The sequence below is a fragment of the Malaya genurostris genome, chromosome 2 (assembly GCF_030247185.1).
Source record: "Malaya genurostris strain Urasoe2022 chromosome 2, Malgen_1.1, whole genome shotgun sequence".
Classification (NCBI taxonomy): domain Eukaryota; kingdom Metazoa; phylum Arthropoda; class Insecta; order Diptera; family Culicidae; genus Malaya; species Malaya genurostris.
Genome location: NC_080571.1, coordinates 193,922,493 through 193,949,030, shown reverse-complemented (window position 1 = coordinate 193,949,030; position 26,538 = coordinate 193,922,493). Strand labels below are relative to the sequence as shown.

Below are 26,538 nucleotides of genomic sequence, written 5' to 3'. Positions count from 1 at the left end.
ATTATTCCGAAAGACAGGCCGCATAATGTGAGATGAAATGGACCGCAAAAAGCAGGAATAAAATATATCTGTTTCAAATGATTTGTGTTTACATTATGAACAACTACCCAACTTTACTACTTATTCTTGTCAGAGGAAGAACTTAGACCCGTGTGTATTGAGAAGTGTGAATGAAACGAATGAATGGTAATTACTTATGGATACATGCAAGCTTACTGATTATGTACTGACGTTTTCCATTGATCTTTTTCTTTTAAAAACGACGATCTGATAATTACTTTGTGATTCACATTGGTGTTTAATAGAACTGTCACGTAACGTTAACAGCCGAAATAGTGACGTTGTTAGCAAACAAAATTCCTGTATTTGTTACCGAGTAAATTTATCACGCAATGAAACGCTAAAAAAAATTATGAATTCTCTTTGTTTTATTGTTCAGGAACAGAAAAAGAAACGAAACAAACAAGAATTTAAGGGATTATAAGAAACCAAATTTTGGACTTATTGAAAATCTTCAAATCAGGGTTGTAAAAAAGTCGTCTTCCCGTTCACACGATCGCCAACTCGGAGAAAATTAAATGAGTTTCTTTTGGGAGTGTTTACCGCTATTTCTGGTACTTCTGAAATCGGGTCTCGGCCACCGGTAAATCCGTAGTCAGCTCGTATCGCCAGCAACTAATATGGCCTTTTGAGCACAATTAAAAAAAATATCTCTTTTTTGCATCGTCGTTTTATACGATAGTTTGAAATTTGTTTTAATCCACCCAGTGGTGAGATAATACCTTTCTCTCGTAATCCAAACACTCTAATTGTGTCACAATTTTTTCATCAGGAGTTTCTGACCCCAATTCTTCAGCGCTTACGTTGCATAGCCGACAACATTCTCGAAATTAAAAGTTTCAGGAATAATACATTTGAACTCGATCATTACTCGGTTGCGTAATTTCTGAGACCATTGAATGGTAAGAAATAAAGTGCGTTTTGTCGGCTATATCACTTATACCGGAAGTGTAAGCCATGTGTTCTTCGAACTTTATCAATGACTCAATCAATTTTCAACGAGCCTAAGCTTGTTGAAATCGATTCAGCCATCTCCCAGAAAATTGAGTGGTAAAAAATCTTTGAAATGTGCACACAAACATATACATACAGACATTTTCCCATCACGGGTTTGTGTGATCATCAACTTACAAGACCTGTGAACTAGTGGAATTTACTTATTATTTCTGAGCTTTTGCAAACTATCGAGCTTTCAGTTTTTTCACTCATTTTCCTGTAATTCTAGAACCGAGGGCCAAATCCATATGAAATTAAAAAATCCTTTGCAATCCACCTATTGTTGTTATAATACCTTTCTCTTACCATTTAAATAGTCTCATTAAAACATTTATAAAATCCTATCTATCTTCAGTTCGCTTTCACATCTCATCCAAGTCAGTCGATATAACAAAACCGCTTACGTTCGGGACGGAAGAAACCAAGTACAGCACAAACGAACAAAAGCTACCGCCGACACGAAAGAATACAATTGTTGTTGACTTTAAGCAGTGCAAAATTCGACCTTCGATACGAGAACTTGAAGGTTTGCTTAAGGAGCAAATGCATCTTGACATTAAACGTGTGTATTTACTTCAATTCAATAAGATAAATAATGTTGTTCACATCCAGTTTTATAAAGAATTGGATGCAATTCAATTCGCACAAGACAATACCAATGTGCACTATGTGGAGCACGAGAACATTAAGTACAACATTCCAGTATATATGGAAGATAGTGCTATAGAAGTGCGTGTGCATGATCTTCCCTCAAGCGTCATCGATCCTTATATTCACAAAACTATGTCCCAATACGGAGAGATTCTCTCTATCGAAAAAGAAAAGAACTTTTTCCCCGGTATTCTAAATGGCGTACGTTTGTTACGCATGCGCTTGAGGAGGCCTACACCTTCTTATGTGACTTTTGGTCAGGAAACAAGAATTCCGTTCAAATCACTTGTTACCTATAACAATCAGATGGCCACATGTCAATATTGCCAAAAAGCTGTTCACTACGGTAAGCCATGTGATAAACTGTACAAGGAGACAACTACACCAAAGGACAACGGTGCTTCCTTCACACCAACCCCAAGCAACCCCAGTACACCTGTGACAGCCACCAACAACAATGAAGCCACCAACCCTTCAACGAATCCATCATCATCCCCTATAGAACAAAGTACACCAGCTACAGTTAACAACTTACCATCCAACCAACCAGCAACTGCAATCAATGTACAACAAGGTGCATCTACAGCAACTAGCAACGAAAAGAAGACGGAAATCGACAACAATTCCATCGATGCGGCAATGGATGACGAGACGAATCACGAACGAAGTGCCCCTCAATCATCCCAGGAAGCAAATGGAAGCTCCTCTCCCCCTAAAAAAAGGGTGAACAACGAGATAAAACTCAAAAAAAATTATTTAAAAAATGGGCTCAATCGGCCACGTAAAGCTTGTACGCAAACAGGCATGAATAAAAATATCTTTTAAATAAAAAAAAATCCTATCTTGGGCCATTGGTATTGTGAGCTTGTCAAATATTCTAACAATAGCTTTCAAAGCTGTCTAATTCTTCCGAAGTCAACTCAGGCATCTCCGAGAAATATTGGTGAATTAAAAACACTACCGTATTTGATACAAAACATATATAGAAAACCAGTTTTAATCCACCTAGCGGTGTAACAGTGCTACAAGAACTCGAGTCTCTCAATGCATGAACCGTGAGAGAATTTTGCTATATTTCTTCGCTTCACTTCATACTCTGAGTATTTCACGGCCCTTAAAAAAATTCACAGTCTGATAATGATCGTTGCTGTGTGGAATTCCCTAAGAGAGAATCGCAAGTTGACAATCATCGCAGAAAATCGAATCGATGATTCAACTTGATGATTCTCATACTAGGTTGCAATATTTCAAAACCCTTGTGTGGAGCATTCACAGACATTTTCATAGACACAACTTATACAAAGGTTATATGCACATAGTTAGAATAAGCGGCAATAGTAAAATGATTCTATCGCAATTATCAACTGCTTGTATAGAATCGGATCGCGAAACAAGAATAAACGACCGTTTGTTGCTTCAGAGAGGATCCCCACAGCAGCATGCTAACCTTTGATTCTCAGAAATGTCATCGAGAGAAATTCGCTCTCGCACTGGTGTCGATTCTATGTTAAATGAGCCATGCCGGGTTTTTGTTGTTGCGATGATATCCGTCTCTCTTTGATGGCACTGATTCAATCGTGTGAAGAGTTGCCAGTGAGCGTTCTTTGATACGATAAAAGCCATCCTTGATACATGGTATTATTGTTGAATCAGCTGCCTAAAACATGTTTTGTGATTTGATTTTTAATCAATTTTTGTCACAGCATGTATTGGAAGTACGTTTTTTGGGTCAATGCATTTATTTAAAAATCAAAGGATTTTAAGATTAATCAAAGAATTGTCCATCACTAGTTATTACTTTTTCTTACCTCTCAGGAAATTTTCGAATTCCATCTCAAATAAATGTCTCGTGTTTTGAGATGATCCAAGTTTCAAGTTTTCGATTTTTGTGAAAGAAGTAAACCGATGACCTGCCAGATCGTGCTGCATCCGTCGGAACAACCAGTAATCAGAAGAAGCAATGTCAGGAGAATACGGCGGGTGCGGGAAAATGTCCCACTTGAGTGTTTCCAAAAAAATTTTTCACAACTTTTACGACATAAGGCCGAGCGTAGTCATACAGGAGAATAACATTATCATGTCTTTACTTATATTCCGGCCGTTCTTCTCATAATGCACGACACTCATAGTACACAACACTCTTTTGGTCCTACCAAATGCACAACATGAACTTCGAACCATAAACATTCGTTTTTGGTGTTGATGTGCAGGTCGAGGGCAACAATTGTTCGGACATAGCGTAGTATTTTTTCTTCTTGGGGTTATCGTTGAATATCCAGTAACAAAACGATGTAAAAAAACATGCTGCTTGCAAGTGAAAAATCGCCTTTTAATGTCTCTCGGTTTCAGTTCATAAAACACCCAACTGACTGGCATTTGAATCATTCTCATGGATTTTAACTGTACAGAGGCTGCAATTATTCTGTAAGCTCCTCTTGCGTTTGACTCGGCCTGTCTTTAATACTTTAATCCATTCATGAAACATCGAAACCATTCCCCACATGATTTATCAGTTGGAACATTATCACCTCAAACATTAGCAAGCATTTGATGTGTTTGAGCTACACTTTTCTGACAATTCAAACCAGAAAACAAAAATTTCCCGCGAATGCTGCTTAGTTAACACAAAATTGTTCATAATTAAAAAGCAGACGAAAGAAAGGCATTCTTACACCACTAAATGGATTAAGAAAAGGTTTTTTCTATACGTTCACTTTTTTTAAGAACGGCTTAGCCTTAGGCTCTCTTCAATCTTCGAACTTCATTCACAATTCCAAAGTACCTTTCAAACGAGTCTGAGCTTGAAGATATCAGTTTAGTCCTTTCCGAGAAAATTGAGCGAAGAGAAGAAATATGCGTTTAGTACCGAACTTGATCAATGAACTAGTAGTAGCGCTCAAACAAGTTTGAGAAAAAATTTTCGGCCACTTCCGTGAAAACTGAGCGGGGAGATAAAATACACGGTTTGTCGGTTAAGTTACTTATAATACAACGGTTTTGAACCGGAAGTAATAGCGAGTCCATCTTCGAACTTGATAAATGACCCAGTAGTAGTTTTCAAACGAGCATAAGCTAGTTGAAATCGGTTCAGCCATCTTCACGAAAGTTGTAACTAGGGGAACGTGCCACTTGAGCCAATTAGTTCTGATTTCTGATTCTGATATTATTATATCTTCAGAACCGGATGTGACAGCGAGTTGATCTTCGAATTCGATCAATGAACTAGTAGTAACATACAAACTATACTTTACGTCTGTTAGCAGAAGAAAAACCTTGCAGCGTCTTCTAATTTTCGACATATTAAGCAACACTTTTGACTGCGCAGAACTGCTAATACTTCATTGAGATAAACGCGTCGTACTGAACTCTTTCGACTAAAAAAAAACAACCCACTCAATGTATGTTGCCGTCTATTTAATGATGTTTATGATAATTTTGATTTTCATGAGTCGTGAGTCATGAGTTTATATTAAGAATTAGGACTTTAGAGAAAATAAATTTCTTCGGAAATATCTATAAAATAAAAAATATCGGTTGTGTCAATTTTGAAAACTGTCTGTATTTATTATGTCTCAATCCCAAAAAGTTTTCTAGAACATCAAATCATTTGGATTGCAATTGATATTTGCAAAGACACTTGATGAACAAATTTAAGAAGTTTTAACTGTCATTTGCCAGCTGTCAATTGACATGATAGGTTGAATGTGATGCCGCGCAATGGCGTTGCTGAACTGAAGATTGATTTCGCTTCAAGCTGACAGGGTCTGATTGAAAGCAGCTTTGTTTCTATCTCACCATTTAGTTACACTACATGATAGTAGGGCTGAACATAAAACTAATATACGTTTTCTTATTTCTTTTGATTGCAGTTCGATTCAAAGACCAGTCCGCTGGCCTTGCTAGCGCAGACTTGCAGCGCCATTGGTTCTGACTCACCAAATCCAAAATTACTGGCCAATATCGAGAAAAGTACAAAAAATAATCGGGACAAGCTTTCACCCGGCACATTGTCAAATTGTTCGTCAAATGACACACCAAAATCAAGCTTCAAACCGTATGAAACATCCAATCACGAGCTGACCAAATCTCCGGATGATGGCCGACAGATGAGCTCGCGGAACAAATCACCTAAGCAGTCTAGCACATTCCACCAGCAGTCGACGAACAATCGTTGTGAATCAAACCAAAGTGCGACTTCATCTCGAGCTTCTCCAATGAGTAACAATCACAAAACTCCTGGTACTCTGCAGTCGAATCAGGAGCAAATTAATAGTCCAAACTGTGCCTCATCCAAAGATTCACCGACGATCAATGATGAACGGTTGAATAACCCTGTGGCTTCTAAGGCAATTCCTGAGACACCTTCTAGACCTCTCAACAGCAGTAGTAGTGAATGCACAGCTAAAGTGACATCCTCAGTACCTTCACTGGTATCAGTAGGTGCGCCATATTATTCGGGATATGGCAACTACCCAATGGATCTTGTGACTGCTAGTGCACTAATGAATCCTCATCATCAAATGATGAAAGCGGCCGCTATGAATCCTTATTTTAACTACTCTAAAATGAAAACTCCAGATTCGATGATGCCAGTGTGTCGGGATCCATACTGTACAGGCTGTGCCTTAAGCTCTCACATGTTGGGGAAACTTGGAACATCCGGATGTCCAGCGGGATGCACTCAATGTGATCACCCGGGCAGCAAAAGTTATTCGTCAGCTGCTGCTGCCGCCACCTTAGCCGCCAGTCAATCATCTGCTGCCATGTATGCTCATGCTCAACTCGCTGCACTAGCAGCGGCTTCCCAGTTACCCTACGTGTGTAACTGGATCGGTAGTGATTCATCCTATTGCGGAAAACGATTTGCTGCCTCGGAAGAGCTCTTTCAGCATCTTCGAACGCAACACGCAGCGGCTGCCTCAATGTCCGAAGCACTGCTAAATCCAGCAACAGCAGCGGCTGCAGCAGCAGCATTACCTCCGACACATCCACTATTCCAAAGATCCTATTCAACACCTCCACTAAGTCCACTATCAACAGCCCGTTATCATCCATATGGAAAACCTGCCTTCTTTTCTCCTGCCTCACTAGCCGGGCTTTCAATGCCACCACATCCATCTCTAGCGCAATTTTTCCATCCCTATTCGTTTTATGGAGCGCGGTTAAACGGGTCAAACAATATGCACCCATAAATTTTATAGTTCTCGTCAAATCTGTTCTAAGTTTGTACATAGTAGAACGTTTTTATAGGATGTTCAAAGTCGAAACTACTTCTTATGTAATAAACAGAAAAAAACTGAACTTTGTCCAATCTCTAGGCACTCTATTGCAAAATTTGAAGAAAAAAAAGAAGAGAAATACAATTATATTCTTGAGCACAGGTCTTTAATAAATTTCATAAAAAATACCACCGCCATTCCACTGTACAGGTCATTTACATACTCACGGAACATAGATTAAAACCCGTTGATATCTGAAATGAATGATGTTCTTCACCGACAGCTATAAAGATCAGAAAGATGTAAGTATCTGCCTACTTCAAAAGAGCCAACATCAGCAATGCGTCCTTCATCGGCTTCATCGAAAACTGCTTGGACTGAAAAACCCACACATCTGGTCGGGTTATAAATTATGCGTTACGCCATTTCTCTTGACGCGCACTAATTGCGATACTAAAAAGCTCACCAGCGGCGACGTGACGTTGGTCATAAATTATCTTTACGCTGACTGCTGACCGGTGGACAAGCAGCAGAACCATCGTCAGCTTTTCGGCAACAGATCATAGTGAAATGCGGTAACGGTGCGAGTTTGGTAAGATATTTTCGTACAAGCGGATTTTTTTTCTTTTCAACAACGCATTCAATAACATGATCATAATGACAAAATCGGTAAATCAATTTAGAATTAATTCAACCAACTATTGGATAAGATCATTCTTTCATAACTATGTTCACTTTTCAATCAATATATACACATAAAGAAATAATGAAATTTACATGACATGTAACAGTTCGGCTGAAAAGTTCGTATCGTTTAATAGAAACACACATTTTTTTGCCAAAATTCGTTTTTATTATTCAACATAATTGCCATCAGAGGCGATACAGCGATTATAGCGATCTTCCAACTTTTCGATACCATTTTTGTAGTACGATTTGTCCTTTGCCTCAAAATAGGCCTCAGTTTCAGCGATTACCTCTTCATTGCTTCTAAATTTTTTACCAGCGAGCATTCTCTTGAGGTCTGAGAACAGGAAAAAGTCACTGGGAGCCAAATCTGGAGAATACGGTGGATGAGGGAGCAATTCGAAGCCCAATTCGTTCAATTTCAGCATGGTTTTCATCGACTTGTGACACGGTACATTGTCTTGATGAAACAAAACTTTTTTCTTCTTCAAATGAGGCCGTTTTTTTTTAAATTTCGTCCTTCAAACGCTCTAATAACGCTATATAATAGTCATTGTTGATGGTTTTTCCCTTTTCAAGGTAGTCGATAAAAATAATACCATGCGAATCTCAAAATACAGACACCACAACCTTACCGGCCGAGTCTTTCCACGCTTTGGGTTCGGTTCATCGCGTGCAGTCATCGGTAACAGCCTCTTTTGGACGTCCACTGCGTTCATCGTCTTCGGTGCTCATATGACCAGTACGAAATTTTGCAAACCACTTACGAATTGTTGCTTCGCCCGGTGCAGAGTCTGGATAACACTCATCAAGCCATTTTTTGGCATCGGCGGCACTTTTTTCATCAAAAAGTAGTGTTTCATCAACACACGAAATTCCTTATTTTCCTTTTTTTCACAATAACAAAAGTAGCTTCACTCAAAATGCAATATCTCACAAACTAATAATCAGACAGCTGTCAAATTTATACACGTATCTTTTGAAGGTTGGTACTAACTGAAAATGGTATGGATTTAATTCTAGTGGCGCCCTCTCATAGAAACGATACGAACTTTTCAGCCGATCTGTTAAATCAACAGTAACATGCAATAGACATGGGTCGTATCGAAAGTTAGATTGAAAACCATCATCGATGAAAAACTAAATTGAATTGCATTAAATTTTCAATTAATAGAACTGTATCTTTAAATTAAGGTTTAGTTTTGAGATTAAATTATATTGAAACGTACAGAATTGTAAAGTAACTTTATGTTTAATTGTCTGCTCCAAATATGTGCATGAAAGTAGATGTAAGTTCACAAAATATTTTTATCTGTGTTCAATACTACGATATTTCCCCCTCTATAGATAAAAAATGTAATGTAATAATGCTACAAAATAAAGAGAGCTGTGCAGAACGACTTTGTAGTATTGATTTCAGCATTATTATAAAAAGTTGAAAAAGCGACATGAGTTAATGAATACACAGAGAGAAATAATGAAAAAGTACACATATAAAAACATATTGTGAATTTGCATCTATTTTCATGCACATATTTGGAGCGTACGTTTTAATATAATTTAATCGCCAAACTAAGCGTTAATTCAAATATACGGTTATATTCATTGAAAATTCAATGCAATCCGATTTAGTTTTGCATCGATGAAAGTTTTCAATCAAAATTTCGATTCAATCCATGTCTATTCCATGTTACTATTGATGCAGTGTGTTTTAAATGATCTACCTAAAAGCGTTTAGTTTATGAACATAAAAAAATATACTCAATTTAACTGGGGTAGTTAGTAGAATTACTTGAACAATTTTAATTTTTTGTACCGTTAGATTCTACTATATTAATTATTAGCCACTACACGTTCATAAAGGTCACAAAACTTTCTTCGAAGTATAACAAACGTTACTATAACCTCAATTTACGCGAATTTAATTTGCGCGACCTTTTTACGCGTTTTATTTGAAATAACGCGATTTTTTAATATAATTTACGCGATGATCGCATAAAAAAAGGTTTTTGCATAATGAAAGAAATCTAAACTTATAAACATATACATAACAGTCTAACATGCTTCAGGGAATTGAATATTGTGAAATGTACATTAATGAATTGTTTAGTTTCAATGAATCTAATTAAGATCGTGGGCATCCATGAATTATCTGGAAAGCAAATATTATATATAATCACTTTTATACGAGGTCTGTTCAAAAAGTTCCCGGAATTTTTTAATTGCGCGCGTCTGGAGAGTCCGGTGGTCAAAAAATTTTTTTTATTGTGTTGGTACATATGTCCCTAATGTATGGTGAAATTTTCAGCTGTATTCTGTCTTGTAGCGGCTGGTGTAGACGTGTTTTTTGAGCTCGGCGATTTTTGTTAGTTTAAACAATGGAAGAATTGAAGAATTTGTATAAGGTATAAGCGTATAAGCGTTTCCAAGATGGCCGCGAAGACGTTGAAGACGACGAACGCTCCGGTCGACCCAGCACGTCAATAATCGATGAAAATGTGGGAAAAGTGGAAAATATGATTATGGATGATCGCCGAATCACTATTAGAGAAGTTGCTGATGAAGTTGGCATATCAGTTGGCTCATGACATCATATTTTTTCAAATGTTTTGGGCATGAAACGAGTGGCAGCAAAATTCGTTCCAAAACTGCTGAATTTTGATCAAAAACACAAACGCATTACCATCGCTCAGGAGCTGTTAAACGACGTCAACGACGATCCAAATTTACTTGAAAGGGTCATAACTGGTGATGAAACATGGGTGTACGGTTATGATGTCGAAACAAAAGCACAATCGTCCACGTGGAAGCACCCAACGTCACCAAGACAAAAATCGCCGAGCTCAAAAAAACACGTCTACACCAGCCGCTACAAGACAGAATGTAAACAATGAATACAGCTGAAAATTTCATTACATTAGGGACATAAGTACCAACACAATAAAAAAAAAATTTGACCACCGGACTCTCCAGACGCGCGCAATTAAAAAATTCCGGGAACTTTTTGAACAGACCTCGTATGACTATTGAGTGTGGTATGTACTCGTAGTACTATTCACAGAAAATTGACATACTGTGATAAGATCTGTAGAAGAATTTGCACATCCAAAACCTCGTCTGAAAATACCCTAAGGTCTACCAACATAAGCGATGATCCATCCAAAAACTACCTGAAGTTCAAGCCTTAATGTCTACCAACGTACCAAAGTGCATTAACGAACGTATCGTTCTCGGTCCATATTCGTGATGTCACATGCGATCAATAGGACAACTGTGATTGCTATAGGCCACATAAAAACTACCTGAGTTGTAGCTCTACGCCTATGCAGCATTGAAAAATTATGCACAAACTACTGAATGTTCGTGTAGATCTTATGACCTGTTTTCACTGTAGCTCTTGGACGACTGGAAATGTTCCGATAAAAGAAAAAAACACAAAAAAAACAGTATGTAGCTCTACGACTATGAGCCGCATTGAAAAACTACACTTAGCCTGCTGAATGTTCGAGTAGACCTCAAGACCTGTTTTCACCGAAGTTATTGGACGACTGGGACGACTTACCTACCTGTAACAGCTATAAATAGAAAAATAAGCAATGTGTAGCTCTAAAAGTATGAACCACAAACAAAACAGGCATTAGCCGTTGTAGTTCTTGCTGTGACATAATGTAGTCCTTAAGGACAATACTCAAAGTAGTTCTTAAAAAACCTGTTTTAATCCACCTAGTGGTGTAATGATGCCTTTCTCATGTACATATAATATTGTGGTATTCTATTCAAAAATTTTCTCTTCGTACTTCCGGAACCGGATACCGGGAACCAGGATAGCCGAAATCGGTTTGATTAGTTGCCTACTGATAATGACTATCGATTTGTGTAGTTTTGAGACCAGTTTAGAAAAATTTTCACGTTTTTTGCTTCGCCGGTTTAAGTGACGGTGTACAATATTGAACACACTTTACCCTATAATTCCGGAACCGGAAGTCGGATCCGGATGAAATTCATGAATTCCGAATGGGACCACGAGACCTTTCATTTGAATCTAAGTTTGTGGAAATCGGTCAAACCATCGCTGAGAAAAGTGAGTGAGATCCATTTTGGTATATATGACCACTATATCTGGTACTTCCGGAACCGGATATCGGGAACCAGGATAGCCGGAATCGGTTTGATTAGTTGCCTACTGATAATGACTATCGATTTGTGTAGTTTTGAGACCAGTTTAGAAAAATTTTCACGTTTTTTGCTTCGCCGGTTTAAGTGACGGTGTATAATATTGAACACACTTTACCCTATAACTCGGGAACCAGAAGTCGGATCCGGATGAAATTCCGGAATCCCGTACGTGACCATGAGGCCTTTCATTTGAATCTAAGTTTGTCAAAATCGATTCAGCCATCTCCGAGAAAACTGAGTGAGATCAATTTTGGTATATATGATCACTATTTATGGTACTTCCGGAACCGGATACCGGGAACCAGGATAGCCGGAATCGGTTTGCTTAGTTGCCTACTGATAATGACTATCGATTTGTGTAGTTTTGAGACCAGTTTAGAAAAATTTTCACGTTTTTTGCTTCGCCGGTTTAAGTGACGGTGTACAATATTGAACACACTTTACCCTATAATTCCGGAACCGGAAGTCGGATCCGGATGAAATTCAGGAATTCCGTATGGGACCACGAGACCTTTCATTTGAATCTAAGTTTGTGGAAATCGGTCAAACCATCGCTGAGAAAAGTGAGTGAGATCAATTTTGGTATATATGATCACTATTTATGGTACTTCCGGAACCGGATACCGGGAACCAGGATAGCCGGAATCGGTTTGCTTAGTTGCCTACTGATAATGACTATCGATTTGTGTAGTTTTGAGACCAGTTTAGAAAAATTTTCACGTTTTTTGCTTCGCCGGTTTAAGTGACGGTGTACAATATTGAACACACTTTACCCTATAATTCCGGAACCGGAAGTCGGATCCGGATGAAATTCAAGAATTCCGTATGGGACCACAAGACCTTTCATTTGAATCTAAGTTTGTGGAAATCGGTCAAACCATCGCTGAGAAAAGTGAGTGAGATCCATTTTGGTGTATATGACCACTATATCTGGTACATCCGGAACCGGATATCGGGAACCAGGATAGCCGGAATCGGTTTGATTAGTTGCCTACTGATAATGACTATCGATTTGTGTAGTTTTGAGACCAGTTTAGAAAAATTTTCACGTTTTTTGCTTCGCCGGTTTAAGTGACGGTGTACAATATTGAACACACTTTACCCTATAATTCCGGAACCGGAAGTCGGATCCGGATGAAATTCAGGAATTCCGTATGGGACCACGAGACCTTTCATTTGAATCTAAGTTTGTGGAAATCGGTCAAACCATCGCTGAGAAAAGTGAGTGAGATCAATTTTGGTATATATGATCACTATTTATGGTACTTCCGGAACCGGATACCGGGAACCAGGATAGCCGGAATCGGTTTGCTTAGTTGCCTACTGATAATGACTATCGATTTGTGTAGTTTTGAGACCAGTTTAGAAAAATTTTCACGTTTTTTGCTTCGCCGGTTTAAGTGACGGTGTACAATATTGAACACACTTTACCCTATAATTCCGGAACCGGAAGTCGGATCCGGATGAAATTCAAGAGTTCCGTATGGGACCACAAGACCTTTCATTTGAATCTAAGTTTGTGGAAATCGGTCAAACCATCGCTGAGAAAAGTGAGTGAGATCCATTTTGGTGTATATGACCACTATATCTGGTACTTCCGGAACCGGATATCGGGAACCAGGATAGCCGGAATCGGTTTGATTAGTTGCCTACTGATAATGACTATCGATTTGTGTAGTTTTGAGACCAGTTTAGAAAAATTTTCACGTTTTTTGCTTCGCCGGTTTAAGTGACGGTGTACAATATTGAACACACTTTACCCTATAATTCCGGAACCGGAAGTCGGATCCGGATGAAATTCAGGAATTCCGTATGGGACCACGAGACCTTTCATTTGAATCTAAGTTTGTGGAAATCGGTCAAACCATCGCTGAGAAAAGTGAGTGAGATCAATTTTGGTATATATGATCACTATTTATGGTACTTCCGGAACCGGATACCGGGAACCAGGATAGCCGGAATCGGTTTGCTTAGTTGCCTACTGATAATGACTATCGATTTGTGTAGTTTTGAGACCAGTTTAGAAAAATTTTCACGTTTTTTGCTTCGCCGGTTTGAGTGACGGTGTACAATATTGAACACACTTTACCCTATAATTCCGGAACCGGAAGTCGGATCCGGATGAAATTCAGGAATTCCGTATGGGACCACGAGACCTTTCATTTGAATCTAAGTTTGTGGAAATCGGTCAAACCATCGCTGAGAAAAGTGAGTGAGATCAATTTTGGTATATATGATCACTATTTATGGTACTTCCGGAACCGGATACCGGGAACCAGGATAGCCGGAATCGGTTTGCTTAGTTGCCTACTGATAATGACTATCGATTTGTGTAGTTTTGAGACCAGTTTAGAAAAATTTTCACGTTTTTTGCTTCGCCGGTTTGAGTGACGGTGTACAATATTGAACACACTTTACCCTATAATTCCGGAACCGGAAGTCGGATCCGGATGAAATTCAGGAATTCCGTATAGGACCACGAGACCTTTCATTTGAATCTAAGTTTGTGGAAATCGGTCAAACCATCGCTGAGAAAAGTGAGTGAGATCAATTTTGGTATATATGATCACTATTTATGGTACTTCCGGAACCGGATACCGGGAACCAGGATAGCCGGAATCGGTTTGCTTAGTTGCCTACTGATAATGACTATCGATTTGTGTAGTTTTGAGACCAGTTTAGAAAAATTTTCACGTTTTTTGCTTCGCCGGTTTAAGTGACGGTGTACAATATTGAACACACTTTACCCTATAATTCCGGAACCGGAAGTCGGATCCGGATGAAATTCAGGAATTCCGTATGGGACCACGAGACCTTTCATTTGAATCTAAGTTTGTGGAAATCGGTCAAACCATCGCTGAGAAATGTGAGTGAGATCAATTTTGGTATATATGATCACTATTTATGGTACTTCCGGAACCGGATACCGGGAACCAGGATAGCCGGAATCGATTTGCTTAGTTACCTACTGATAATGACTATCGATTTGTGTAGTTTTGAGACCAGTTTAGAAAAATTTTCACGTTTTTTGTTTCGCCGGTTTAAGTGACGGTGTACAATATTGAACACACTTTACCCTATAATTCCGGAACCGGAAGTCGGATCCGGATGAAATTCAGGAATTCCGTATGGGACCACGAGTCCTTTCATTTGAATCTAAGTTTTTGGAAATCGGTCAAACCATCGCTGAGAAAAGTGAGTGAGATCAATTTTGGTATATATGATCACTATTTATGGTACTTCCGGAACCGGATACCGGGAACCAGGATAGCCGGAATCGGTTTGCTTAGTTGCCTACTGATAATGACTATCGATTTGTGTTGTTTTGAGACCAGTTTAGAAAAATTTTCACGTTTTTTGCTTCGCCGGTTTAAGTGACGGTGTACAATATTGAACACACTTTACCCTATAATTCCGGAACCGGAAGTCGGATCGGGATGAAATTCAGGAATTCCGTATGGGACCACGAGACCTTTCAGTTGAATCTAAGTTTGTAGAAATCGGTCAAACCATCGCTGAGAAAAGTGAGTGAGATCCATTTTGGTATACATGACCACTATTTATGGTACTTCCGGAACCGGATACCGGGAACCAGGATAGCCGGAATCGGTTTGATTAGTTGCCTACTGATAATGACTATCGATTTGTGTAGTTTTGAGACCAGTTTAGAAAAATTTTCACGTTTTTTGCTTCGCCGGTTTAAGTGACGGTGTACAATATTGAACACACTTTACCCTATAATTCCGGAACCGGAAGTCGGATCCGGATGAAATTCAGGAATTTCGTATGGGACCACGAGACCTTTCATTTGAATCTAAGTTTGTGGAAATCGGTCAAACCATCGCTGAGAAAAGTGAGTGAGATCAATTTTGGTATATATGACCACTATTTATGGTACTTCCGGAACCGGATACCGGGAACCAGGATAGCCGGAATCGGTTTGCTTTGTTGCCTACTGATAATGACTATCGATTTGTGTAGTTTTGAGACCAGTTTAGAAAAATTTTCACGTTTTTTGTTTCGCCGGTTTAAGTGACGGTGTACAATATTGAACACACTTTACCCTATAATTCCGGAACCGGAAGTCGGATCCGGATGAAATTCAGGAATTCCGTATGGGACCACGAGACCTTTCATTTGAATCCTAGTTTGTCAAAATCGGTTCAGCCATCTCCGAGAAAACCTAGTGAGATTATTTGACACATACACACACACACACATACATACACACACACACACACACACACACACACACACACACACACACACACACACACACACACACACACACACACACACACACACACACACACACACACACACACACACACACACACACACACACACACACACACACACACACACACACACACACACACACACACACACACACACACACACACACACACACACACACACACACACACACACACACACACAGACATTGCTCAGCTCGATGAACTGAGTCGAATGGTATATGACACTTGGCCCTCCGGGCCAATTTTCACTAGTCGGTTTTTCAAGTGATTGCATAACCTTTCTATATGAGAAAGGCAAAAACAGTCTAAAAAATCATTTAAAGAGTTGTAATAAAAAAACTTTATTTAATGCTTAATATTTAGACACCGATGTATATTTCAAACTTTATGTCATCGGTATTTTCTTGTTTCAACATGGTCTACAACTTTTTTGAAAATTTGAATTTTCTATCTCGTAATATATGCAAAATATTGTATCAACAAACAAAAACTCTTCTGATTACATGCAAAGCTCTATAATCAACTCCTGAAACACAAACAAAATAAACGCGTGCTTTAATAAGATTGAGACCACTGTGGGATGGAAAGATCAGTATGACTAGAGACGGTGTTCTGAAAAGGGCTAATGTATTTTTGCATGCATTTTATTCAAACTGTTGTATCTCTGAAATTATGAGTTGTACAAAAGAGCGTCTATGAAGAAGAAGTAAGAAAATGATTTCGCACTTAAAAAAATACACTGCAAAAAGGGGATTTGAAAATGATCGAAAAAAATAATATTTAAAAAAAGCATCTTTTAATTTTTGGAATATTTTTATTTTATACTTACAACTAATACTACGGTTCCACCTCGGAAGCATCCCTCGTCTAAAAACACTTATCCTTATATTTTCCGTTGAGGTTGTATGACAAAATTTTGGAAGAATTGCGTTCGGTTGTAATACCCCTCACCCGACAGAAAACCCGTAATTGAAGAGAGTTATTTTTTTATACTTTCCTTGTTATGTCACAAATATTATAAAATCATAATTATGTAATACCTGATGCTAAAGTCGTACTTGAGAATTTATTACACTGTTGTATTTGCATTTTGTAAGGGGTGTAAGTATTCAATTAGAGATAGTTGCTGGAAAATCAGCGATACGAGACAGATGCGCATGTCCTTGTTGAAGTGAACTTATTCTGGCCTTAGCAAAAAATCTCTCGAATTTTGGGTTATGATTTCTCATCAGATCGAAAGTTTTACATAATTTGCTATGTGTTTGACCGAATATTACAAACCATTGAAGAAGCAATAACCTAAATGTGTGCCAAGTGTCGATAAAAATACTCAAAGCTCATAATTTTTATTTCAACATGCCTAATCAATTTCAATTTTTATTTCAACATGCCAACATCATACAGACAAAAGCATTATTCGAATATATACTAAGTTCTAAAACTTTGTAGTACATCATCGCCTCTTTTTTAGAAGCGAGTTGCTGCAAATTTTATAACTCACCAAATGTGGTCAACATTTAAACACATTTTCTACCTGATAAAATTTCAATGGAGGAATCCCACTGTAATTGTCATATTTGTCACTTCGGCCACGAGCACTAACAAATGAAGTTAATTTCAAGCCATTCAGAAACGTTTTGGTCTTCGGCCTTTTCAGTTTCAAATTTATGCGGAAGTTTAGAAGCCTACTAGAAAGACTGTAAGAAAAACTCCGGCGTAAAGCAAAGCCTGGTATTACATTCCTGTAGTGTGATTAGACCTTCTGTTTCAACAGACTTCGCAGTCGATCCAGAGTGTACAGATTCATTGCATGGCTGGTGCTACGATTCTACTGACACTACGAATCCTTCCAGGTCGGAGCTCGAACATACGACAACTGGTTTGTAAGACCAGTGCCCTATGCATTGAACCGCCACCCGAGTTAGAGCTCCGGTGTAACAACACACAATTTTGATAGCGTGACATAAAACAATTTTCCGTGGTCATAGATTCAAGGGTATAAAAATAAACAAATTATCCATATAAATATTAGTAGAAGTATTTTATTTTGAGAAAATTTTGATAGAAAATAAAATTTTAGTATTGTTTCAAATATGTATAGCATTTTTAGCGATTCTTACGTTTCCCAGTTTTTGTTTTTCTTCAAGGAAATTCGGTGTCCGTGAAAAATTTCCTTTATTTGTCAGTCGTGTAATAGCAAAGGAGATTGAATAGGGGAAGATAGGGTAAAACGCACCCCGAGGCATAATGCACCTTTTGCTTTTGATGGAATCTACAAATTTTCTTCAACTTGCATGCAAGCTACACATCTCTGATTGCTATAAAGGGCTGTTTGGTTGATAAGGCAAGAGTAATCATCCCAACCGATTCAACTCCTCCATCTTACCCGATTCGATCTACGGTAGCTCGAAAGCGGGAGTGTAAGTTAGGTAACACTGATTTAGCGCGTTCCCCCTAGTTAGTATGCAAGTGGTTAGAGAAGGCGGCAGTGGTGATTAATAAAGGAAGCTATATGTCTCACGGAAATAGAACCATTATAAGTAGACTAAAGAAGAGAGTTAAATAAAATAATTAATTATAACATTTTCGGGTTGTGCTAAAACCAAAAATAAAGTTAGCATAAATTATTCTGCAAAAAAAGGGAAAGAAATATTCAGTTCTTGCACAATCTCCCTCATAAAAATGGTGCCGTGACCAGGATTTCGGAATCAGGAAAGTGCAAGATGAGGATCGATGAACAATTGGCTTGCTGGTGCTTATGTTTATGCTTGGAGTTATATTTAAGGACTTGCAGAGCCTTGCGCGAAAGTTGAGGTTCGAAGGATTCATTCTTCAACTGGCGTGGGTACGCCATCGCATATTTGCTACTAGTTTCAAGGACTGTTCAAGCAGGAACTCGGGTGAGTACCTGTCCATTAAGCAATACAACTGTAGTGAGGTGCTCCTGGGTCTTTTATCTCTCTAAGAATCTACTACAATATTTGGATTTCACTGGATTCTGTTAAAACTACCTACTGGATAAAGCTAGACGACTACAGCCGCGGATATTCAGAGCGATTGTGGAGGTGCGAGAATTCATTCTTGTAATAAATTGCTACAAGGCCTGTCTGTGACAGGTACCAGGTGAGTACCTGTCCAGTAAAATTCAGTTGTCTCGTGGGTGCTTCGCTTGTATTTCAATTTCAGAATCCATTTTATTATCTGTGGAAATTTCTCATCAAAATGGCGGAGAAAAAATTGAAGGAAAAGTTGCGCAAACGAGATCAGTTGTTTGCATCCGTCACCCGTCACGCTAAGTATTTATCGGAGTACAAAGATGGTTCGTTAACTGAGGTCAAGCTTAGATTGAATAAGCTCAACAAAAAATGGGAGGAATATGAGGAGCTACAGGATATCATAGAGTCTCTGGATGAGACGTCTGAAAAGGAGGATGAAAATGACAGTGCTAGGATAGCGTTCGAAAAATTGTTCTTCGAAACAAGTGCTGGGCTACAAGGACTTTTAGAAGCGGCTTCCTCATCCGCGAGTGAAACCGACACGTTGATGACGAAAGCAACGTTTGGGCTAAATGCTGGAATTAGACTTCCACAAATTGTTCTTCCGGAGTTCAGTGGCGATTATAATGATTGGTTAACATTTAGAGACACCTTCGTTGCACTGATTCACGAGGCGGAAGGATTGACTGCAATTCAAAAATTTCATTATTTGCGATCAGCTCTTAAAGGAGAAGCACTTAAATTGATTGAGACTATAACGTTGACTGCGAACAGTTATGAAATTGCTTGGGAAACAGTGAGGAAACGCTACTCCAATGATTATTTATTAAAAAAAGGCATATGCAGGCTCTGTTGGACTTTCCTAAAATAAAAAAAGATTCATCAACAGCCATCTTGAGTATTGTAGATGAATTTGAACAACGAACAAAAATTCTACAGCAATTAGGAGAAGAGACTGATCGTTGGGGAGCACTCCTAGTTCATGTGCTTTGCTCTAAACTTGATGATGCTTCGCTCAAGGCTTGGGAAGATTTCGCAGTTGAATTTCACAACCCCAGTTACGGTCAACTTATTGATTTCTTACAACGACGAGTTCGAGTGCTAGAAGCCATCCTGGTTGACATGAGGCAATCACCTGCTTCAGTCACAGCGGATAAAAGAGCAACAGCGCATAGAACTGCATCGCATTCCGCAACCGAACAGACACATCCTAAGTGCCACTGTTGTGGAGAAACACACTTATTGGTCCGCTGTCCGACCTTTCATCAAATGCCCGTTGAGGAGAGGTTGAAAATGGTCAACATAAAGCGCTTATGTAGCAATTGTTTCCGGTCGGATCATTGGGTTCGAAATTGTTCCTCTACATATACCTGCAGGAATTGCGGAAAAAAGCATCACACTATGATCCATCCTGGTTTCACTGCAGCAGGAAATGTGGCCAATGCCGTCACTGTAGAACAAGCTCCATACGGTTCGGACGAAAGTTACAGATTATTTTCATCTAGCGAACATGATAATTCTGTAGTAGCAAATTCATCGAGTGTTGGTTCAACTTCGAGGCACACCCAGGTATTGTTATCAACCGTTATAGTGGCTATACCTTCTATGACTGGGAAAAAGGTACTCGTTAGGGCTCTTTTGGATAGTGGATCCCAAATCAACATCTGCAGCGAACGCTTATGTCAGATTCTCCAAATGAAGCGTAAGCCCGTAAACATACCAATCTCAGGGGTAGGACAATCTGGTGCACGAGCCAAACATTCTGTGATGATAACCGTCGACTCCCGTGTTTCAACGTACTCGCGATGCATGAGTTTTCTAGTGCTTCCATCTGTAACAAGAAACTTGCCGGTAACAAATGTTGACACAAAGGGCTGGAATATTCCAACGACGGTGCAACTGGCGGATCCCACGTTCAACAAATCGGATAAAATCGATCTGCTTATTGGAGCTGAATGGTTTTATGAATTTTTAGTATCCGGTGCAACGACTAGAATGAGTCTTGGACCAAACTTACCGATACTAGTCAACACGGTTTTCGGATGGATAGTTTCTGGCAGAACAACAAGACGGAGAGATAAAGAAGTACTTTGTCATTTGGTTTCTGAAGATAGAACCATGGAAATGCTAGAGCAATTTTGGAAAGTTGAAGAGCTCTCTGATCAACCAGCATGGACAAAGGAAGAAGCTGATAGCGAGGAGCAGTTCATTAGAACTTACACTCGTTCGCGCGAAGGGCGCTATATAGTCAAATTACCAAAAAGGATAAATTTCAAATTCATGCTAGGCGATAGTGCAGAATCAGCTTTTCGTCGTTTTCAACACCTGGAAAGACGGTTGCATCGTGACCGTAAGTTGAACGAACAATACGTTAGCTTCATGGAGGAATATTTAGAATTGGGTCACATGAAAAAGATTATGGAAATAAAAGCGTTCACGGATATTAAGGAAGGACAACGGGAGGGATGCTTTTTACCGCATCATCCAGTTGTAAACGAATCCAGCACAACCACTAAAGTTCGAGTGGTTTTCGATGGATCTGCGAGAACGTCTTCCGGATACTCACTAAACGATGCATTAGCGAAGGGCCCAGTTATACAGGATGAACTTCTCATACTTCTTCTTCGTTTTCGAAAACATCGAGTTGGACTAGTGGCAGATGTCGAAAAAATGTATCGGCAGATTTTGGTACATCCGGATGATAGAAAATATCAAAAAATATTTTGGAGATCCGATCCAAATAGGCCGATCGGTATTTATGAGTTACAAACAGTAACATATGGGCTCACTCCTTCCTCTTTTCTCGCCACCCGTGCGTTACAACAGTTAGCAGAGGACGAAGAAAATTCCTTCCCATCAGCGGCAGGTGCAATCAAGAAAGATTTCTACGTCGATGATTTTATTAGCGGCGAATCTAGTGTAGAAAAGGCCATCACAATGAGAAGGGAAATGGAACAAGTTATGAAGAACGGAGGCTTTAAGCTTCGTAAATGGTGTTCTAATTTTTCTCAAGTACTAAGTCAAATACCTACCGAGGAGTTGGGAACTCGCCTCAGCGTTGATTTCAAGATTGAATCCGGAGAGCATGTCAAGACCCTAGGCATAACTTGGGAACCATCAACAGATAAATTCAAATTCAACTTTGTTTCGTCTAGTAACCATGCGCCTTGGACTAAACGCAAAATTCTCTCCGTCATTTCTCGTCTATTCGATCCTTTGGGAATGGCGGCTCCTGTCATCGTAAAAGCAAAAATAATCATGCAAGAGCTAGCATTGCTTCACGTAAAATGGGATGACTCCCTTCCAATGCAATTCGAATTTCGCTGGAACGAATTTTATGATCAACTACATCTTTTGAATGAACTGCAAGTAGATCGTTATGCTTTCATTGAGGAAGCTATCGCGACCCAGGTTCACGTATTTTCAGATGCATCAGAGAAGGCGTATGGGGCGTGTTTATACATCCGTAGTGAAAATCAATCCAAACAGGTTAAAGTTAGACTAATTGCAGCAAAATCACGGGTTGCTCCCCTCAAACGATTAACATTACCAAGACTAGAATTGTGTGCTTCTCTGGAAGCAGCGAAATTATACTCCAAAGTTATCAAGGCAATGGGAATGACAGGATCCAAATCTTATTTTTGGTGCGACTCAACAATCGTGCTACACTGGCTGCAATCTCCTCCTAATACTTGGAAAACCTTCGTAGGGAATCGCGTATCAGAGATTCAAACCCTTACTTTTGGGAATAGGTGGAATCATGTTTCCGGAAAAGAGAATCCCGCAGATTTGGTATCTAGGGGCATGGCGGTAGAGACGTTTTTACATAGCAATTTGTGGCAACAAGGGCCTGAATGGATTCGCAATGAAAAAGAAAGTTGGCCAATGAACTATCAAGTAAACAAAATTCCATCGGAAGAATTGGAAATTAGAGAGCCTAAGATCTCCTTGGCTGCTGTTACCGATACTAATGCTTTATTTAGCCGCTTTTCAAATCTGTTCACACTGCTGCGAACTGTTGCCTACTGCATTCGTTTCGTCGGAAATTGTCGCTATCCCAAAACCCGGATAACCGAAAATTTCATCTCGATAAAGGAACTAAAACGTTCTAAATTGACCCTTATCAGGTTGGTTCAGCGAGAGCAGTTCCACGATGACCTTAAGCTTTTGGAATCGAATCGGTTTGTCTCTCGCAAATCTACAATTCGACTATTAAAACCATTTTTGGATAATGATGGCATCATAAGGGTTGGAGGACGGCTGCACCATTCTGGAGAGTTATACGATGCAAAACACCCAGCTATTCTCCCTACATCCCATCCTTTCACCAAATTGATTATTCTTCATTATCATCAGCTCAGTACCCATGGTGGTCATCGGTTAACGTTGGCGCTAGTGAGACAAGAATTTTGGCCATTGCATGGGAAAAGAGCTGTCAAGTCAGTTCTGAGAAACTGCTATCGATGCTTCCGAACAAACCCGGTTCCTGTTCGGCAACCTTTAGGGCAATTACCCGCTGCTCGAGTTCGGCCTAGTCGTCCTTTTACGATTACTGGTGTGGATTACTGTGGTCCCATATATCTTAAACCGCTCTACCGAAAAGCTGCTCCTGGAAAGGCATACATAGCGGTATTTGTCTGCTTTAGCACAAAAGCAGTGCATTTAGAACTGGCTACTGACCTAACAACTGCCTGTTTCCTGTTAGCACTTCGTCGATTCATAGGACATCATGGATTGCCCGCAGAAATTCACTCTGATAATGGGAAGAATTTTGCTGGAGCAAAACACGAATTATATGAACTGTATCATACGCTCAACAATCCTGGTAGTCGAAAACGCATAGCCACCGAATGCGCTACTCAAGGAGTTAAATGGGTCTTCATACCACCTAGAGCGCCGAATTTTGGTGGGTTATGGGAATCCGCGGTTCGCTGTGCAAAATCTGCAATTAAAAAAGAATTGGGACACCATCGATTGCATTTAGAAGACATGCAAACTCTTTTAGTTCAGATAGCGGCTGCCTTGAACTCTCGTCCTTTGACCCCGCTCACGGATGATCCTAATGATATAGATGTACTTACTCCGGCTCACTTCTTGATTGGAACGAGTATGAAGGCCTTACCAGAAGAGGATTTAAGCAACGTTAACCTGAACAGGCTCGATCACTACAAGCAAACTCAATATATTTTTCAACGATACTGGAATAGATGGCGTAAAGAATACTTATCGGAGTTGCAAGCATCAGAGCAGAATCGTACATCTACTATCATACGCCCTGGTTCAGTAGTAATTATGTGCGATGAGTACTCCCCTCCCGTTCAGTGGCACCTTGCTCGAGTTATTAACGTACATCCAGGTCCTGATGGAGTAACTCGAGTCGTTACTATACGGACAGCAACCGGAATTTATACCCGGCCTGTATCTAAAATATGTTTGCTACCCGATGACTACTGCACAAATACTTCTGAAATGCGTTCAATTTCGCATGCCCCGGAGGGAAGCAGTTAAAAAAAAAAAATACACACTTATTCAACGCCTGCTCAAACAGGCTCACCAGGTGAGTCCCTGTCCAAGAACTCTATTTCATCGTTCATTGCCACCTGTATCTTTTTGTTGTTTCATGTCTGGAACGATATAAACTGTACCTTTGAGCACCACCATGGCAACATTCCTACATCGCAAGAAGTCACTTTTTGGAGATATCAATAAGTTGGAACAACTGAAATGAGCATCCAAACATCCCACAACAATGGTTAAAATGGATACCACCATACCTCCGTATTGTTTCTTTGCTCCTGCTTGGAAAGTCTTGTTAGATTAAAAAAAATTTATGATAGGATTAAGTTAAGCTAAGATTTTGATTTGTTATTGTTTTGAAATGTGATTTCAAGGGGGGCGGCTATGATGGAATCTACAAATTTTCTTCAACTTGCATGCAAGCTACACATCTCTGATTGCTATAAAGGGCTGTTTGGTTGATAAGGCAAGAGTAATCATCCCAACCGATTCAACTCCTCCATCTTACCCGATTCGATCTACGGTAGCTCGAAAGCGGGAGTGTAAGTTAGGTAACACTGATTTAGCGCGTTCCCCCTAGTTAGTATGCAAGTGGTTAGAGAAGGCGGCAGTGGTGATTAATAAAGGAAGCTATATGTCTCACGGAAATAGAACCATTATAAGTAGACTAAAGAAGAGAGTTAAATAAAATAATTAATTATAACATTTTCGGGTTGTGCTAAAACCAAAAATAAAGTTAGCATAAATTATTCTGCAAAAAAAGGGAAAGAAATATTCAGTTCTTGCACAATCTCCCTCAGCTTTTCTCAAAAGTTACCAATTTTTTTCACTGAAATTATAGTGAAACTGAAAGTCCGCCATAACAACAAATTACTATAAAACTTTGGTAGCGATGGTTCAATCATATCTGAAAAAATTATAAAAAACCAATTATGTCTCTGTTATAAGTAATTTTTGATGTTCATTCCATAGTAATTTTCTATGTTGAGGAAGACGATTTTAATTATGTAACCAGTGAACTTTATTGCCAATCATTCGGGTTTTTAAAATAAGTTCTAATACAGACGATTAATTTAAAATTCTAATACAGACGATTAATTTAAAATTAGTTCTAATACAGACGATTTTATAGAAAAATCAAAATAATAATTTCATAATTATGTAATACCTGATGCTAAAGTCGTACTTGAGAATTTATTACACTGTTGTATTTGCATTTTGTAAGGGGTGTAAGTATTCAATTAGAGATAGTTGCTGGAAAATCAGCGATACGAGACAGATGCGCATGTCCTTGTTGAAGTGAACTTATTCTGGCCTTAGCAAAAAATCTCTCGAATTTTGGGTTATGATTTCTCATCAGATCGAAAGTTTTACATAATTTGCTATGTGTTTGACCGAATATTACAAACCATTGAAGAAGCAATAACCTAAATGTGTGCCAAGTGTCGATAAAAATACTCAAAGCTCATAATTTTTATTTCAACATGCCTAATCAATTTCAATTTTTATTTCAACATGCCAACATCATACAGACAAAAGCATTATTCGAATATATACTAAGTTCTAAAACTTTGTAGTACATCATCGCCTCTTTTTTAGAAGCGAGTTGCTGCAAATTTTATAACTCACCAAATGTGGTCAACATTTAAACACATTTTCTACCTGATAAAATTTCAATGGAGGAATCCCACTGTAATTGTCATATTTGTCACTTCGGCCACGAGCACTAACAAATGAAGTTAATTTCAAGCCATTCAGAAACGTTTTGGTCTTCGGCCTTTTCAGTTTCAAATTTATGCGGAAGTTTAGAAGCCTACTAGAAAGACTGTAAGAAAAACTCCGGCGTAAAGCAAAGCCTGGTATTACATTCCTGTAGTGTGATTAGACCTTCTGTTTCAACAGACTTCGCAGTCGATCCAGAGTGTACAGATTCATTGCATGGCTGGTGCTACGATTCTACTGACACTACGAATCCTT

At 39.1% G+C, this 26,538-nt stretch overlaps 1 protein-coding gene and 1 long non-coding RNA gene across 2 annotated transcripts in view; one reads left to right on the top strand and one right to left on the bottom strand.

The window, feature by feature from the left end:
* LOC131433033 (zinc finger protein Elbow) overlaps positions 1–7,080 on the top strand; it is a 72,803-nt gene extending 65,723 nt beyond the window's left edge. The window contains exon 2 of the mRNA XM_058599760.1: positions 5,577–7,080. Coding sequence (XP_058455743.1) covers positions 5,577–6,899 — 1,323 coding nt within the window. The 3' untranslated portion in view covers positions 6,900–7,080. The remainder of the gene's footprint in view (positions 1–5,576) is intronic.
* An 11,229-nt stretch (positions 7,081–18,309) lies between these two features.
* On the bottom strand, positions 18,310–24,597 carry LOC131433029 (uncharacterized). The gene is made up of 3 exons (XR_009230011.1): positions 24,268–24,597; positions 23,725–24,209; positions 18,310–23,653 (listed from the first exon to the last, which is right to left on the bottom strand). It is a non-coding gene; the product is annotated as an uncharacterized LOC131433029 (long non-coding RNA).
* Positions 24,598–26,538: the final 1,941 nt, after the last annotated feature.